We start from the raw sequence: 15,374 nt of genomic DNA, 5'->3' as shown, positions 1-15,374 counted from the left end.
GAGACCAGCAAGCAACTAGCCTTCCTGAGCGACAGTCTTCTCACCTGCAAAGCCAGGGAGAAGCCGAGCCTTGCATTGGCTGATGCTAGAACTCAGTCAGCTGGTTGTGTGTAAGTGACCCTCCACACGTGGTGGCCTGCCCCTCCTGCTGCTGCCCCCAGAGAGATCAGAAATGCTGGGGAAGGCCCTGTGCAGCCCAGAAGCACTGCTCCCGGAACGCACAAGATATGAGGGAGAAGAGGGCGTGCCTGGTGAAGGAAAGTGCATCCCAGGAGACAATACGAAGGGATTCATGGAAAAGTGCAGCCTCTGACGCAGGGGCAATTCCATAAACGTTCTAAGGCAGAGCAGGGTGCGTGAGGGTCTCGTTATGGCCAGTGGTGAGTCATGTTGTAGTTCCAGGATCCAGCGTACACAGGAAGTGCACATGGTGCCAGAGTTCCCTGTCCAGTGATGCACTTCCTATCAGAGATTACAAGAGACAACTCCAGGGATTATGCTTATTAGGAAGCCAGGCCTGTGGGAAATTGGCTTTCTTTCCCAGGTGGGGATGGGCTAACAGACCCTAGCTATCCTGCTCCCTGCCTCTCCCTTCCTCTACACTTCCAGCTTAGTCCCTTCCCTCCGCAGGTATCTGGGCATCTCTGTGGGAAAGCAGAGGACTATGTTTTTTGTTTTTTTGTTTTGTTTTGTTTTTAATCTTTTTATTGGGGCTCATAAGGCTCTTATCACAGTCTGTACTTACATCAATTGAGCAAAGCACCCTTATACATTCGTTGCACTCGTCATTCTCATAATTCACCTTCCACTTGGGTTCCTGGAATCAGCTCAGTTGCCCTTTTTTCCCCACATCCCCCTCCCTCCCCGATCCCACCCCTGGTCCCTTGATAGTTTATAAATAATTATTATATCTTATCTTACACTCCCCGGCGTCTCCCCTCACCCGCCTCCCCATTGCCCATCTCCCAGAGAGGAGGTTACACATAGATCTCCGAGATTGGTTCTCCCTTTCTACAACCCCTTCCCTCCTGGTGTCGCCACTCCCACCGCTGGTGTTGAGGGGTTTGTCTGTCCTAGATTCCCTGTGTCTCCAGATCCCCACTGCACCGCTGTACATCCTCTGGTATAACCAGGTCCGCAAGGCAAGGTAGAATTGGGGTCATGATGATTAGGAGGGGAGGAAGCGTTCAGGAACTAGAGGAAGGTTTTGAGTTTCATTGTTGCTACACTGAACCTGAGTGGCCCATCTCCTCCACACTACCCCTCTGGAAGGGGTGTCCAGCTGTCTACAGATGGGCATTGGGTTCCCATCACGCACTCCGCCTCTTTCACCGTGATGTGATTCTCACCACCACCCCACCTTTGTTGTTTGAGACTATGTTAATGAGCTTCCACCCACACCCCTTCCTCTCCCCTCCTGACTGTCCCCTCCGGGATCAAGAGCAGGACTGTAGGAGTGGCAAAGAGCTGAAGACAGAAGGGACTTGAATGACGCGTGTAGGCGTGGCAGGACTTCAGGCCCTGTGACTTGGGTCACAGCATTGCAGAGCAGTCTGTGTGTTGAGAAAACTGCCAGCCCGTATTCTGCTTGCTGTGGGGGTCACCCAGAAGTGGACTCTTGCAGTTTGGGGAGACCTAGGCCAGGTACAAGGGCCTTCAAGATGTTTGTGGAAAATTCTCTTCTCTCTCCCTTCCGTTTTCCCACAAACTTTTATTTTTAATTGGCATGTAATCCACATGTCGTTCAATCTGATAGTTCATGTTACAAGTTGTGTAATAATCACCACAGTCAGTGCTGGAACATTTTCTCCTTCCCCATACTCTTTGTTGTTAGCTCATGTCCACCCACCCGCCCCTGCCATGGCTTGGGTAATGATTAATCCAGTGATGTCTCCAGAGAGTTACTTGCCCTACATTTCATATATGGAAAACCCCACGAAACAAGAGAGAAACAAAATCAACAGCAGTGACAGAACAGAGAAACCTCAATAAAAAACAAAAGCCAAAACTACTAAAACAACTTTAAAATGGGGCAAAAGGGAGATCCAATGAACTCCATCTGCCATAACCAGTGCTCTCTCGCTGATAGCCACCTTGTCTCATCCCTGGGCTGTGGCACCTAGCCTTGGTCAGAGGGAATTCACTGGAGGCTCAATCCATGGGCCTCCCTGCAAATGGATTTGGGCCTTCCACGGTCATCCATAGCCTTCTGCAATCCGGGTGTTCAGCCTGTATGAACCAAGGATTGTAAATAAGAAAATCCAAGTCCGGAGGAGGGAACAGTATGCACAAACTCTTTGAAGCCCCCTCTCATAGCTGACTAATCAACAGAATACATTTTACCCAAGAACCTTACACGAAAAGACTTATCTGGAAAGTTGGGATCATTTACTCTCTCATTTGAGCATCCTGGGCGCACCGAGCACTGTGCTAAGAGCCGCAACAATGGAGGAGGATGAGCATCAGTAGGGACTTCCCGCTGCTCCCAGAAAGGCCTCTTTTCCTCCCCAGGGCCATGTGATCCCGCCCTGGTCTATCACCAGCCTCCTCATGGCCTCCTAACTCCCACCCATCCTGCCCTTCTCCACTAGCAGTTACTTTTTCCCAGAAAGCCTTGCCAGACATCACTCCCCACCCACCTCAGCCACAAGCCCAGAGCAAATGCCAAGACTTGGTGCTTCCCCAGCCCCTGTCTGAGCTCTTCTCAGCTGCACTGCACTTACCCCTAGGCTTGCCGAGGCCCCCACGAGAGCTTTTTCTGCCGACAGTCAGGGCCAACTGGTCCGTGAGGGCAGCGGGGCATGTTTGTCAGATGAAAACCCTGCACTCAGGAAGTTCAAGGTGAGGGGCGAGCCCAAGCAGCAGCAGGGGGAAGGTGGTCTCCTGGGAAAGGCTGCATGGACTCAAGGAGCGTCTGACAGGGAAGCGGGGAGTTTTGCAATAGACATACAGGGAGAGGGGGCATTCCAGTGCATGGAAAATGGTCAGGTCCTCCTGGGCTGAAACTGAGGGGTATCCGCAGGGGACTAGGAGTGTAGGGAAGAGGCTGGGGCAGGGGCTTAGGGAAAGGCTCCTCCTGCATTGTGCACCAACCCTCCTAACAATGAATCCAGTCATCAGCCTCCCTCCCCCTCAGGATGAGCCTTGAGCATCAGCTCTCTGAGTTCCCTGTGGGGTGCTCATCCCAGCTTCCCTGCCTCCCTTTCCTTTCATCATCCCCCCCCCCCCCACCCTCCAGACTCTGCAGACCTGTGTGAGTCTGCTCGCCCTCGCCCTCCTTCCCCGCCCTCCTTCCCTGGTGGTCTGGGCAGGGGTCACTAGGAGAAGCCAGGAGAGCGTGGTAAGACCGTGGCCCCGACAGCTGAGCTTCTGAGGTTCTAGCCCCAGCTCTGCCAGTGACCTGCTCTGTGTCTCTGGATGAATCACTTCCCTATCCTGCAGTCAGACAAACTTACACGCTCTATGATTACGGGAGAAACCTGGGTGTTTCCCTTAAAAGGAGAAAGAAGAGCACACTCCAGATTTTACTTTGAGGTCAGCGGTGGGGGGAGTGGGTGGTACTGAAGACCTGTAGACATTCACATCGGAAGAAGGAAAAAAAAATCCCCCTATTGTTTCCTTGAGGGACAATTTAATTTGACAAAACCACAAAAAAACCCACAAAGCACCCAAGAGTTTAGAATTCTCGATGGAATTCTTAGACCTTGTTGAGAATAATGTTGGCCACGAAGGCGTAGACCAGCAAGCCAGAGTGAAGTCTGTTTTGAAGATCTCCGTCATTCACGTCATTAACTGTTTCCCGAGCCACCACGATGGCCTGGCCCCAGCTGGCCGACCGGCGGATAGCCTTGGATTTTAAGAGAGCCTACACTTTGAGGACCACCCTCATAGAATTGCTCATTTTGAAAGGGTCTCTAAAGGTTACCCATTCCTTTTTATGGATCAGGGAGTCTTTGAAAGCCTCCAGGACTCCAGGCCAGTATTTGGGAAAGGTTATGGGGTGGTGGAGATGCCAAAACAGCTTTGCATAAAGTTTTAAGAAGTTCACACTTGAGTCCACTCGAAGGAGTCCGCGGTCCAGCATGTCCCAAGACTTTAATTTCATCAACTTTCGCAGCGAGATGAGAAAACTGAGGCCTTTGAGAGGTGACCAAACGTTTCAAAGGCAGTTTGGGGTTTATAGGGAAGAAGTCACTCTAAAAAGTATAATGCGAGGGCAAGAAGGTTAAAAGGAGAGTATTTGGGGTCTCCTCTGAGTATGTGAGACGCCTGAGAACACAGCAGTCTTCAGCCTAGAGGACAGAAGATGGGGGGGGGGGGAAGCTGCTCGCGGAGGCCATGGGCTGCACTGAGCGCTCCCTACCACCCGGGAACTAGATGACTTCCCAGAGCGATCGGACAAAGACTCGGACCTGCTTTGAGCCTAGAACCCAGAAATAAAAGAGCGAGTATGTCAGAAAAACTGCCAGAACCGAAAGGAAATTGAGAGTGTTAAGAAATCCAAGTGAAAATGGAAAACACCTGTCTTTACCTCACTCACATCCCAATCCCAAACTCGCTGCCATCGAGTGGACGCTGACTCATAGCAGCCAGGAGGACAGGGTAGAGCTTCCCCTGTGGGTTTCCAAGACGAGAAATCTTTATGGAAGTACAAAGTCCAGTCGTTCTTCCACGGAGCAGCTGGTGGCTTCAAACTGCAGACCTGGCGAGTAGCCACGATGTCATCAGAGCTCTGCGAGCTTGATAGAGTGGGCCTCACCGGCTGCACAAACCCAGATGCCAGCCGGAGCGGCCTGCGCAAATGAAAACCCCAAACCAAACCCACTGCCGTTGAGTCCATGCCGACTCAGTCACTCTGGAGTACAGCCCCATGACGCCACCAGAGCTCCCACCAAATGAAAGTGACCTCTTGTCCAGCACACCTCTCCAGCTCCCCTGAGTCCCTCTTCCTACTCCCAGGGAAGAGCCAGAAGACGAGATATAGTGGGAGATGCGCAGACCCGGACTCAGGATCACATCCCGCCACGTCACGCTCCCAACTCGGGCAATTTGGAGCTCAGGTTTCCAGTTTGCAAAATGAGGTGACAGCTGGTCCTCGTCGTCCATGATGGCGATGCTTCAGTCAGAGAAGGAAGATAATGCTCTAGACACAGCATGTAGTTAAACCCACACTCACGTTGACTCAGTAACAACTCACAGCGACCTTATAGGACGGGAGAACTGCCCCCTGTGCTTTTCCGACACTGAACTCTTCACGGGAGAAGAAAACCTCGTCTTCCTCCCAGGGAGGATCTGGTGGCTTTGAACTGCGGCAGTTCGCTGTCCAAAGGGTATCCACCAGGACTCCTGAGGTATGATACTAAATAGCAGTTGGAGTGAGGAGTGAAAGACAAAATAGTTTCCAGTGTTCTCCTCTCCCTCCTTCACTGACTAGAGGACTAGGGCAGGGGACAAGAAATAAAAGCTGGGAAGAGCATTCTCTTTGAGTTACACAAACCCGTGCGTCAGGAAGCTTGGGACGTGCATGTCCTCAGTTAGTGGTTCTCCTTAGGCTTGCCCATCTGGAGTACAAAGGTTTAAGCTACTCTTGGAAGGCTTTTGCTTTCCTCCTACTTTAATACACATCTGTCAGCACTCTCCCAGTTGTTGTGTGAAAGAAGCAGAAGCCCGCACTGCACACCGTGAAGAGAAGGCGGAGCATGTACGCGTAGTGTGGAAATCAGATGCAGGTAGATAGGAGCAGTCTGCAAGAAGATTGTCCAGGCTGTGCGGAGCTGAGTTGGTGGTGAGTCGATTATTCGCCAGCTGAGATCCTGAGCGAGAGAGGAGAACCGCACCGCAAGGGCCCTCGCAAGATCTCCTGGATCTGAAAACCGGAACTCACACCGCCGAACTGCTTCAGCAGAGTGCTCCCATGTGTCCAGGAGTGGCGTGTTTCCTGCCACCCCGCCAGAAGGGGACTTCCCAGCCACTCCGGAGTTGGCCAGCAAAAGCCTCCCCCCTCCAGTCTTCAGTCGACAGAGTCCAACGGCTGCCTCTTAGAAGCCGTGTTACGGCTTTTCTCAACAGGGAATGGGCAGACTGGAATCGTAGAATGTTCGCGTCAAAAGCACATTTATACCAGTCCTATTCAGTCTTTTCACCTTACAAGCTAAGACCTTGACGTCCGAGGAAGTTAAGCATCTTGCTCAAAAGACAGTACCAGAGTCTGGTCCAGAACCCAAGTTTGTCACGTCCACGCCACTGTTCCCACTGGGGGGGCCGAGGTAGGTCACCAGGAAGGTGGGGCAGGGTCTGAGAAGATAAGGGTGGTACCCGGTGACTAGAGGAAGGCCCACCTCCGAGGGACGCCGGGACAGAGAAGAGTGACATTTCCAGCAAGCCATGTCCAAGCTGAGTTGCTCTATCCTGTTCACATCGCCAGGACTTCCTGCCGTTCCCCTGCGTGCGCGTCATTTATTTTGGACTTCAAGGTTTGGCACGCACCCAGAGTTCAAAGAGAAGGTTGAATAACCGCAGGAGCACCTGTGTCCGATGACTACAGAGGGATTAGCAGGCCCAGGCGGCTGGGCTCAGATTTCGAAGGGACTGTGGTGAACTGGAGATGGAGCGGCAGTGGGACAACAGATCAAGGACGCTCCCTGTTAGTTGAGCTCAGCGGGCAGAATGAGGTGGAAGCCAGGCAGTTTCTGGAACAGGTGTGGCGCGCTCCCTGTGGTGGGGGAGGGGAGGGCAGCAGGACCACGCGTGGATGGATGCATTGGTCTGATTGCTGTTTTCCTCAGCACACATGCTAAACTAGAACGCCTCCCCACGAGTCTGAAATGTACTTAGCATGAGCCAATGCACCGTTACCCTGAGTGGGGTCCTGGTTAAAACATGTACATACTTTGCAGCTTTGAAAAAGGCAGACCGGACGGGGAGGAGTGCTCAGAGCCGTGCTGTCCAGGAGAAAAAATGTGAGCGGAGATCACCAACTTGAACTACCTAGACTCAGAGCTAGCAGGTGGCAGTCATGTGAGCAATAGCAGGATCTCATAGTAGTGATTTGAACAGTATGGTCCAAACAGTGTCTCGTCCACATATAAACAATGCGGAGAACTAGCATGTAAACATGCGATAGTTTACACTCTTGTGCGTATTTTTACATTTAAGCGCACTTGAGTTCACAGTGGCCAGAGTTGGAGTGTCCAAGAGCCCACGTGGAAATAGTGTGGCCCCTGTGGGTGTGCGCAGGTTCAGAGGAGGAGCTGTGGCGTGTTTAGAAAAGGGGGCCAGGGAGGGAGGAAGAACTTACCCACAGCCATTGAGTCCATTTGAATGGGGCGAGGAGGGGAGAAAGGGAGAAACTTGGGCGCACACAGCCTTTGAAGCGAAGGACTTACTCTTGTGGCTGGGCCTCAGGGATCCCCATCTCTCTCTCTCACACACACACTCTCTCTCACTCACACACACACACACACACACACACACACACACCCCACCCCCACCCCACCACCCCACACACAGGGTAAATGCACTTCTCTTATTAATGCGATAAATGTTTATCCCGCCTCCATTTATTCAACAGACATTAAGCAAGGAAGGGAGTCGCCTCCACCTCTCAGGGCAGGGGCTGGTTTGTACTGTGCAGATGTAAGCTGTCATGACCATTTTCTGGTTGGCAATGGCCCGAGACCAGGACAGTACTAGCGGGGCCATTGAAAGCCCCCCCTTGGGCTACTGATGAGACGTTTCCGTTACTGCAGCCCGTACCTGTTCCTTAGGAAAAGTCGCTAAGCACCTGGAGTCAGTGACCCATCAAGGGAAGGGGCTCTGGTGCCTGTTGGTAGAGGTGTGGTGGAAGCTGGAGGCTGTTCCCCCAGAGGGTCTCCCACCGTGAGACCTCAGCGGATGATGGGGTGTGGTAATGAATGAGACACCTCACGGTGCGGCTGTAAACTTGCGGCCTCACACAAGCCTTCCAATTTCTCTGAGCCTCAAAATGCCCTCTTCGTCCTCCTCAAGCCACAGGGAAGTACAAAAGCCACGGGGAAGTACAAAAGAGTGTAAAAGTCAGGTGGTGACAGGTGGGGGTGGATGATGCAGATGAGGCAGGAGCCCTAAGGGCTAAAGTATCAGTTCCTCCTCTCTGCGGCTGGTCCACCAAATCTCTTTGAAGCATCAACGTACTGGGATTCTATGGTGACTTCACTCACTCCTTGGGGACTCGGTTGAAGGGCACTAGGGACTTCTCTAGGCCCTTCAGGTGCTGCTGGGCTACTAACAAACCTCAAGGTTAGCAGTTCAAACGCCCCAGATGCCCCTCGGGCGAGAGATGAGGCTGTCTGCTCCGGTAAAGACGGAACAGTCTCCAAAACCCTACATGGGGTCACTGAGGCTTAGAATCAACTCTGTGGTGGTGGGTTTGACTCAGGGCCTTCTGCAGGCTGTGGGGGTCATGCCAAGAAATGGTCTGCTTTGCTCTCTGCCCTGCTTGTACCTGACGTCACGAGGCTGTCAGCAGGAGTTTGGAAATAATCCGGCTCTTAGGAGAACTTTGGCTCACAGGAGGTGTGACCAGACTGGTCTTGACCCGCAGTAGACAGAGTCTCAGCGCAAGGTCGTTGAGGTGCTCCATGACCTTGCTACCTGAAGCATCGGTGTCCTGACGAGAAATGCCGAGTCTCAGGTGGGGGGGATTCCTGCTGCCTCAAATCACAATCTGTGCTTTGACAAAATCCAAGCTATAGCTGCAAACTGGGGTCCCTCCATCCGGTGGGTTAAATTAAGCCCTAATGTACCGCGCGCGCACACACAAGTTTGGGAGTTCATGCCCTATGATATCGCTGCCACCAGTCCACTTGGCCTCAGCTCTACTGCTATGCCAGGCCACTGGCCCCTTCTGGTGGTAGCTCCCTCCCTCGCTGGGCAGCTCTCAGAGAGGTTCTCTGCCCACATCTGGACCACTCAGACTGCCCAGTGGAAGCTCACAGAACGCGTTGTTTGCAAATGCCCTTTTTTGCCCTCTGCTCCACAGAAGTCTTGACCCAGAGGCCTGATGGGTGGTGAGTGGGGCCACACAAGGTCAGCTCCTTGGCACCGGATGAGGCCCAGGGATGCTGCCCAGGGGTGCTGAGATATCATAGAGGAGCATGGAATGGCTCTTTCTGGTTTCGTCTCTTCCTGCCTGCCAGAGCTCAAGGTGACTGAGCTGAGGGGCTGCTTACACTTTGGAAGTTGGTTGTAGACCCGCCACTACACACGAGTGTGGGGGTGATGTCTGGGGAGGGAAGGGCCCTGCAGGGCACCTAGGGAGTCACGCTACTTATAGTGGCGATGGACAGAAGAGTCGGGTGGCGTGGAGTAGAAAGAACACCAAGAGCACATTACCTTTGTGAAGCTGTGTGACTTTAGGGAGTGTGCTTGACCTCTCTGAGCATCGGCATCTTTGGGTATTTTTAAAAATGGGCTGGGGATGCCCCTCTTGCTTGTCTCCAGGGCTTCTGTGGGAGTCCCTGGCGATCAGGGTTCATATGTGCACCTTGTGAGGTGGGAAGCAGCCCGAGAACAAGAATGGGAGGTACAGTGGTACAGGAGATACAGCCAGGAAACTGGTCTACCTGTCTGGTCTTCGGGAAGGCCCTCACCTTCTCTGGGCCTCTCGGTGAGGTCACCTAGGTCTGCCACAGAGCTTTCTGAGTCCCCTCTCACAAGGCCTGAGAGTTGTGTGAGCCCTGGCTGTTACTGAGGGGTTCTCTGACGATGGCTCTTCAAATAGCCCCTTAGGGAGCCTTCCCAGTTCCTAGTGCTTGTCACCGAACCCTCTCGGAGGGAAACGATCCCAACCCTTCTTCCAGTGAAGCTCCCCCTCAGCTATGGGAGTCCTGCTTCGAAGAGACGTCAGCTGGGGCATGATGGCACCTGTGTTTCCATGGCAGCATGGGGCAGGCATCTGGGACGGAGAGCAGAGTCCTGATTTCATAGGTACCGCCGTGTTGGAAACACATCCTGCAATGTCTAGGGCAAGCTCTGCCCTGTGAGGCGGCCGCACTCACCTCCTTCCTGTCCTGTACCGCCTTTCCCAGAAGAAAGTCGTGGCCGATAGTATTACCTAGTGGTTCCATGAGCCTTCGCTGTCAGAGGCGGCCCTGGGTCAGCGAAAGAACTGGAATGAGTGGCTCCCAAGACGCCTGCTGGCTGAGGGCCAGGGGGCCGATGGGAGGGACTCATGAAGGGACGGGGCTGCTCCTTGGGACAGCCCTTCATGTCTGTCTCCTGCCAGTCCTGCGTTCATGCTCGCTCACTGCCTCCATGTTTCTAAGTTGTCATTTCACCGCCCCGGGATGCTTGCTTCTAACACTGGCCATCCATCGGCATTTCCTCCTGTGCCCCCGCTGTGTTGTGGAGACCCGGTGGCCACAGGCCGCGGGTGTCCGGTGTCATCGAGTGTGACCGTGTGGTACGTGTATTTGCACACCTTTTACTTTGACTCCTTGCCAATGTGACATCCGCTAAAATGTCTCCCTTGTGATTTGCTTGGTGATCACAGCCTTGTCATCATTCATTGAGAGCAGGACCTGACCTCACAGAATCTGAAAAGAGCTATGTGGTAAGATGCCCGCTGAGTAAGACCGCGTAGCTTTGTCTACAGACTAGAGTGGTGCCTGGCTAACCCACAAAGCCATTCGTTAAGAGAGTTTTATGGCTATTGTACCAGAAACATGTTAGGCTATCTCCCCTCCCCACCCCCACCCCACCCCAAAAAGAAAACAGAGAAATGTAGAGGCACTTCCACTCTGCTTAAATGTGGGGTTAAATTAAAGCGTTAGTGCATGATTGGGAATACACACTGGCATTGCTAGTGTATTAGTTCATTTGTTACTCACTAATTACAGGCTTTTATGCTGCTGCCTTTTTTTTGTTTTTAAATATTCATACTAAATCCCAAATTCTTCTGTATCTTACCTGTTTTTCCATGCTTACGCCTGGATCCCTCCTGCACTCTACTACTGGAAACTCCTATATATTTTTAACCTGGATCTTCAACTCCTTTGTTTCCCTGGACTTGTGTGCTTCGTCTGGAATGTCACATCTCTTCCTCTCTCTCTCTCTTTACACCCCCTTTTTGTCCCCTTGTTGACTGTTTTCTGGGGGTCTCTGGATGTCTCGGGGCCACCTCGCAGGAAGCAGTCTGCAATGAGATCATAAACATTGCCGAAAAGTCTGTCCATTACTGCAGCACTGTCTCTCATCCCCTTGACTTTCGTCACAAGGTGTCCCCTTTTGACAATAAATCATCTTTCATCATTTCTCAGCAACCTCAAGCCCAGCAGCGAAGAGTCGCCCCAGACAGGAGTCAAACCTCACAAGATTTGTAAGTACCCCTGGCAAACAGGCCTCCTCACGGGCTGGGGAGGGGGGGACTGCTGACTGGAGAGGGCAGGTCGGGAGCTGGACAGGGGAGCAGCCGTTTGGGGGAATGAGATCATCATCGCTCCAGACTCCGTGCGGATGTGTGGTGAAGGGCCTGCTTCCCATCGGCCAGTGTGAAAGCTGATGGCAGGCGAATAAAGGAACTAACAGGCTACGGGGAGGGGGGCGATGTGAGGGGGCCAAGCTGACTTCCACACAAAGGCAACCGCTTGCTGGTGTCAAGCCTGGTGTGGTGGGAACATAGAGGAACCCAAAACCCCAAACCAAACTCACTGCCATCCAGTGGACGTCGCCTCCTAGCGACGCCATAGGGCGGGTAGAACTGCCCCTGGGAGTTTCTGAGACTGCACCTCATTAGAGGGTGGAGAACCCTCCCTCTTTCTCCCACAGAGCGGCTGTTGGTTGCAAACTCGTGGCCTTGCAGTCAGCAGCCCCATCCTTCACCACCACACCCGGGCGCCTGAACACAGGGCAAGGGGCAGTCTGTGTTGATTGGAGATAAATGGAAACAATTGGTACATACATTCATTTAAGAAACATTCTTTACGAAGGAAGAATCCTTGGATTGCTCTGTGTTCCAAGCACAGAGGGGGAGAGACCTGAGCGGAGCAGTGGAAGGCACGTTGGGCGCTGAGCGCTACAACAGCCGGGTTCAGTCTTCCCAGTGGACGGAGCCATATAAGTAAACGCATGGACGAGGGCGGTGTGTTTGGAGAACTGTGAGTGGCTGAAGTATGTCGCCCGTGGAGGACGCATTAGAACTGACCGTTGGCATCAGATTGTAGAATCCAGACTGCTCAGCTCTGTGGGCACGAGGGGCCCCTGGAAGTCTTTGACGTGAGGAACATAGGAACATAGTGCTCACGTTTCGTTTTCAGGAGAGAACGATGGCCCAGTGGAAAGGGGGTTTCAGAGTCGCCAGTGGCTGTTGGGGGACAAAGACAAGAGCTAGACATTAAGCCAGCCAAGTAGGAATGAGGGTCTGGATGAAGACATAGTAGATGCTTCGAAACCACAGAAACACGTTAAGATTAACTCTAAGAGATGGAGGCGGAGGAAGAAAAGAGCCAAGATTAAAACCGTAGGGAACCTACATTTCAGACAACAAAGGAGTAACTGGGAAAGGAGACCGAGAGGCACAACAAGAGAGGCGGAAAAGGCATGAGAGAGTCCGGCGCCCGCAGAGCAGAGAGCACTGTGTGGTCAGCAGGACACCTGCTTTGGCCACAAAAGGGAGGAAGTGGGAAATGAGCACCAGGCATTCTGCCTGCCACTGGGAAATCAGCGAGGACCCGCAGCAGAGACTGCACCATCTTCGGTGCAGAGGTGCAGGCGAGCTACCTTTGAATGGGCACTGACTCACTTTGTCTGTGAATGGAGGGGCGGAGGACAGCCGTGGTTCCAGTCAAAACGGAAAAGGAGAGCAAAAAAGATGCAAGAGGGAAGGAAAGCGGGGGGGGGGGGGGGGGGAGGGGGAGCCCAGGGAAGGGGTTCAGCATGGCCAGGAGCAGAGACCATTCCCTGGCTCTGACAGATGCAGGAGGACGGGGAAGGCCGAGACCAGCCTCAGGAGGGCAGGAAAATGAAGGTGCTGCGCACAGCCAGCTTCCATGTCCGAAAGTGGGCATGGGGTAAAGAGTGCTCTGCTGAGTCTAGGGGGCCAGAGCTGACGGGGGCACCGGAGCAGGAGCAGCTTGAAGCCCCCTCAGCATTGCAGCTGGTTGGCGGACCTGAGCAGCAAACCTGTGGGACTTTGACCAGCCGGTCTCCACTGTCGGCCATGAGGGCAGAAAAACAGGTGCGGGAGTTGTCTCCCAGACCCAAGGCCAGCTGAGCTGCAGTGGGGTTGGGGGGGGGGGCCGGGGGTGTGGTTACAGGGACAAGGCATCCTAGGAGGCTGGCCTGGACACACATGGAAAGACCTGCCATAGGAATGCAGGTGGGATAGGGGAGAGCAAGTAACTACAGAAAACAGAGGGACAAAAAAAAATTGTTAATGCATTCATATGCCAGTAGGAGACCAATCTGCATTCGTTAACTCTTCGTGAGACACTTTTCTTCTAGCGGATAGATCCATGCAGTCGGAAGATCAGTACATTTGAATACATACGTAAAGTTAAATCATCGTGCTGCCTTCCCAGCTGCTGGGCACTGGCTTCTTCCCCTGTTTGAGGCTCTCTTCTTGCCCTTACATGGGCAGCCACGGACATCTGCTGGGGAGGAAAGGCGGTTAGCTCGTTTATGAAGCTTTATAGGCTATGATGTTGCAAATTGCAGACAGAATTGTGAAACCGGTGTGTGAGTAGGTGCTGCTGAAGTATTGGCTGGAGGAACCCATGCAAACCCACACACCATCCCCTTGATGTCACTCCAGTTCTCAGGCTTGCCCAGAAGCCCTTGGCTGTCTAGTGGCAGCTGCTAGGACAGAGGATGATGCAGACCAAAGGCCATCGGGTCCCCTGGCATATCGAGAATAGGGCCCCTCAAATATCCCCGGGACTTAAAAGATAAAAAATGCAAAGGAGTTTCTGAAAAATAACACTGACATTGAAAATCAATTCATGAAATGCTTTTAGGCATGGAGAGAAACCAGAAGTGGTTTTGTAAATCAGTGAGGCCATTGAAAAATACTTTTTATACCTTGGCTGTGTGCAGCTATAAAAATTACCTAGTGATCTCCAGATAAGACCAGATGACATCAATATTATTTCATCCGAGTATATGACTGTCTCTGGGCTTAAGTAATTTAGAATAACCTGCATGCATCACTGTCTACAAAAAGAACAGGCTTGATTAGCTATAAGGGGTGCAGGCATCTAGGCAAAAGCGCTTGACTCTGGGAAGCAAATCGCATTAAATATGAGGATTAATCAGGACTTGCAATCAGACGTTCCCCGTTACGGTCAGTCTTAACGTTGATGCATCTCCTCCAATGCTGACTTGTCAGAGAAATACACAATAAGGTACTTTTACTAAGCCTCACTGACGTCACCACCAAAGCGCTGATTTAACTGAAATTAAAAACTCGAACTTTCTTGCCTCTCACAACATATATCAAAATGAATGGAAGTTGGCTCGGAGACATGGATGTAAATCATAGGACTGTAAATATCATCAGTACAAATTCGGGGCAACCTTAAGGATCCTAATACGCAGCATAAATAGATGACCAAACAACTAAAAAACACACACATACAAACAAGAGAAACGAGGTGACAGGGACATGTAGGTACATTCAAAGCCTTCAGTGGAAGTGAAGCCACAGACTGGGTGTTGGGCCGGGGGAAGGGAGGGGTGGGGGAGGGGGACTGGAAATGACGTCGGACAAAGAACCCATCTCTAAAACGGATAGAAGACATCAACAAAAAAAAAAAGGCCAACTCTAAGGCTTGGGTTTTAAAAATGTATTACAGAATCCTGTCAGTGTTCTGGTCGCTTCATTGCCTTTTTTTTTTTTAATCCAATTTAGATTTAGCTACCAAGCCTTATATAGCTATGTACCCCAGAACGCTGATGAGTTGGAACTCCGAGATGGAGACATCGTTGATGTCATGGAAAAATGTGACGATGGCTGGTTTGTTGGTAAGTGACCACATCGTGCTCTGCTTCCCAGCTTCAGTTCAGAGACCCCGAGTGAGAGATGTGCCACCCCCGTCTGCCCTGAGACACCGCAGTTGAGACTCATGTTGAATGCAGCATGTAAATAAGCCAACATCAGTGGCTTGGAAGGTCTGTTACCAGATTCCTTTCGTGGGTTTCTTTCGTATTTCTATTCTGCACATGTCTATTGTACATATGGAACTTTATGTTTCTAACTGGCACCAAATCGGGTTGAGCTTAGATTTCTTGCCACAGAGCTCAAATATATAGGTAGACATTCATCAAAACAAAACAAAACCCAAACTCAAGTAGAAAGCAAATGTTTTGAGAATGATGATGGCAACAAATGTTCAAATATG

The 15,374-nt window shown here is 51.9% G+C and overlaps 1 protein-coding gene across 17 annotated transcripts in view; it reads left to right on the top strand.

Moving 5' to 3' along the window:
- The window catches only part of SORBS1 (sorbin and SH3 domain containing 1), a 280,510-nt gene that overhangs the window by 259,308 nt on the left and 5,828 nt on the right, over positions 1–15,374 (top strand). For 15 of the 17 annotated variants that reach the window (XM_075534905.1, XM_075534903.1, XM_075534910.1 and 12 more), the window contains 2 exons: positions 11,298–11,356; positions 14,885–14,997. In XM_075534905.1, coding sequence (XP_075391020.1) covers positions 11,298–11,356; positions 14,885–14,997 — 172 coding nt within the window. Of the gene's footprint in view, positions 1–10,531; positions 10,592–11,297; positions 11,357–14,884; positions 14,998–15,374 lie in introns of all 17 variants that reach the window. The other 2 variants (XM_075534898.1, XM_075534895.1) reach the window with 1 other exon arrangement.

Source organism: Tenrec ecaudatus, chromosome 16 (genome assembly GCF_050624435.1).
Source record: "Tenrec ecaudatus isolate mTenEca1 chromosome 16, mTenEca1.hap1, whole genome shotgun sequence".
NCBI classification, from domain to species: domain Eukaryota; kingdom Metazoa; phylum Chordata; class Mammalia; order Afrosoricida; family Tenrecidae; genus Tenrec; species Tenrec ecaudatus.
The sequence above is the reverse complement of the archived record's forward strand: the minus strand, read 5'-3'. Positions and strand labels throughout refer to the sequence as shown.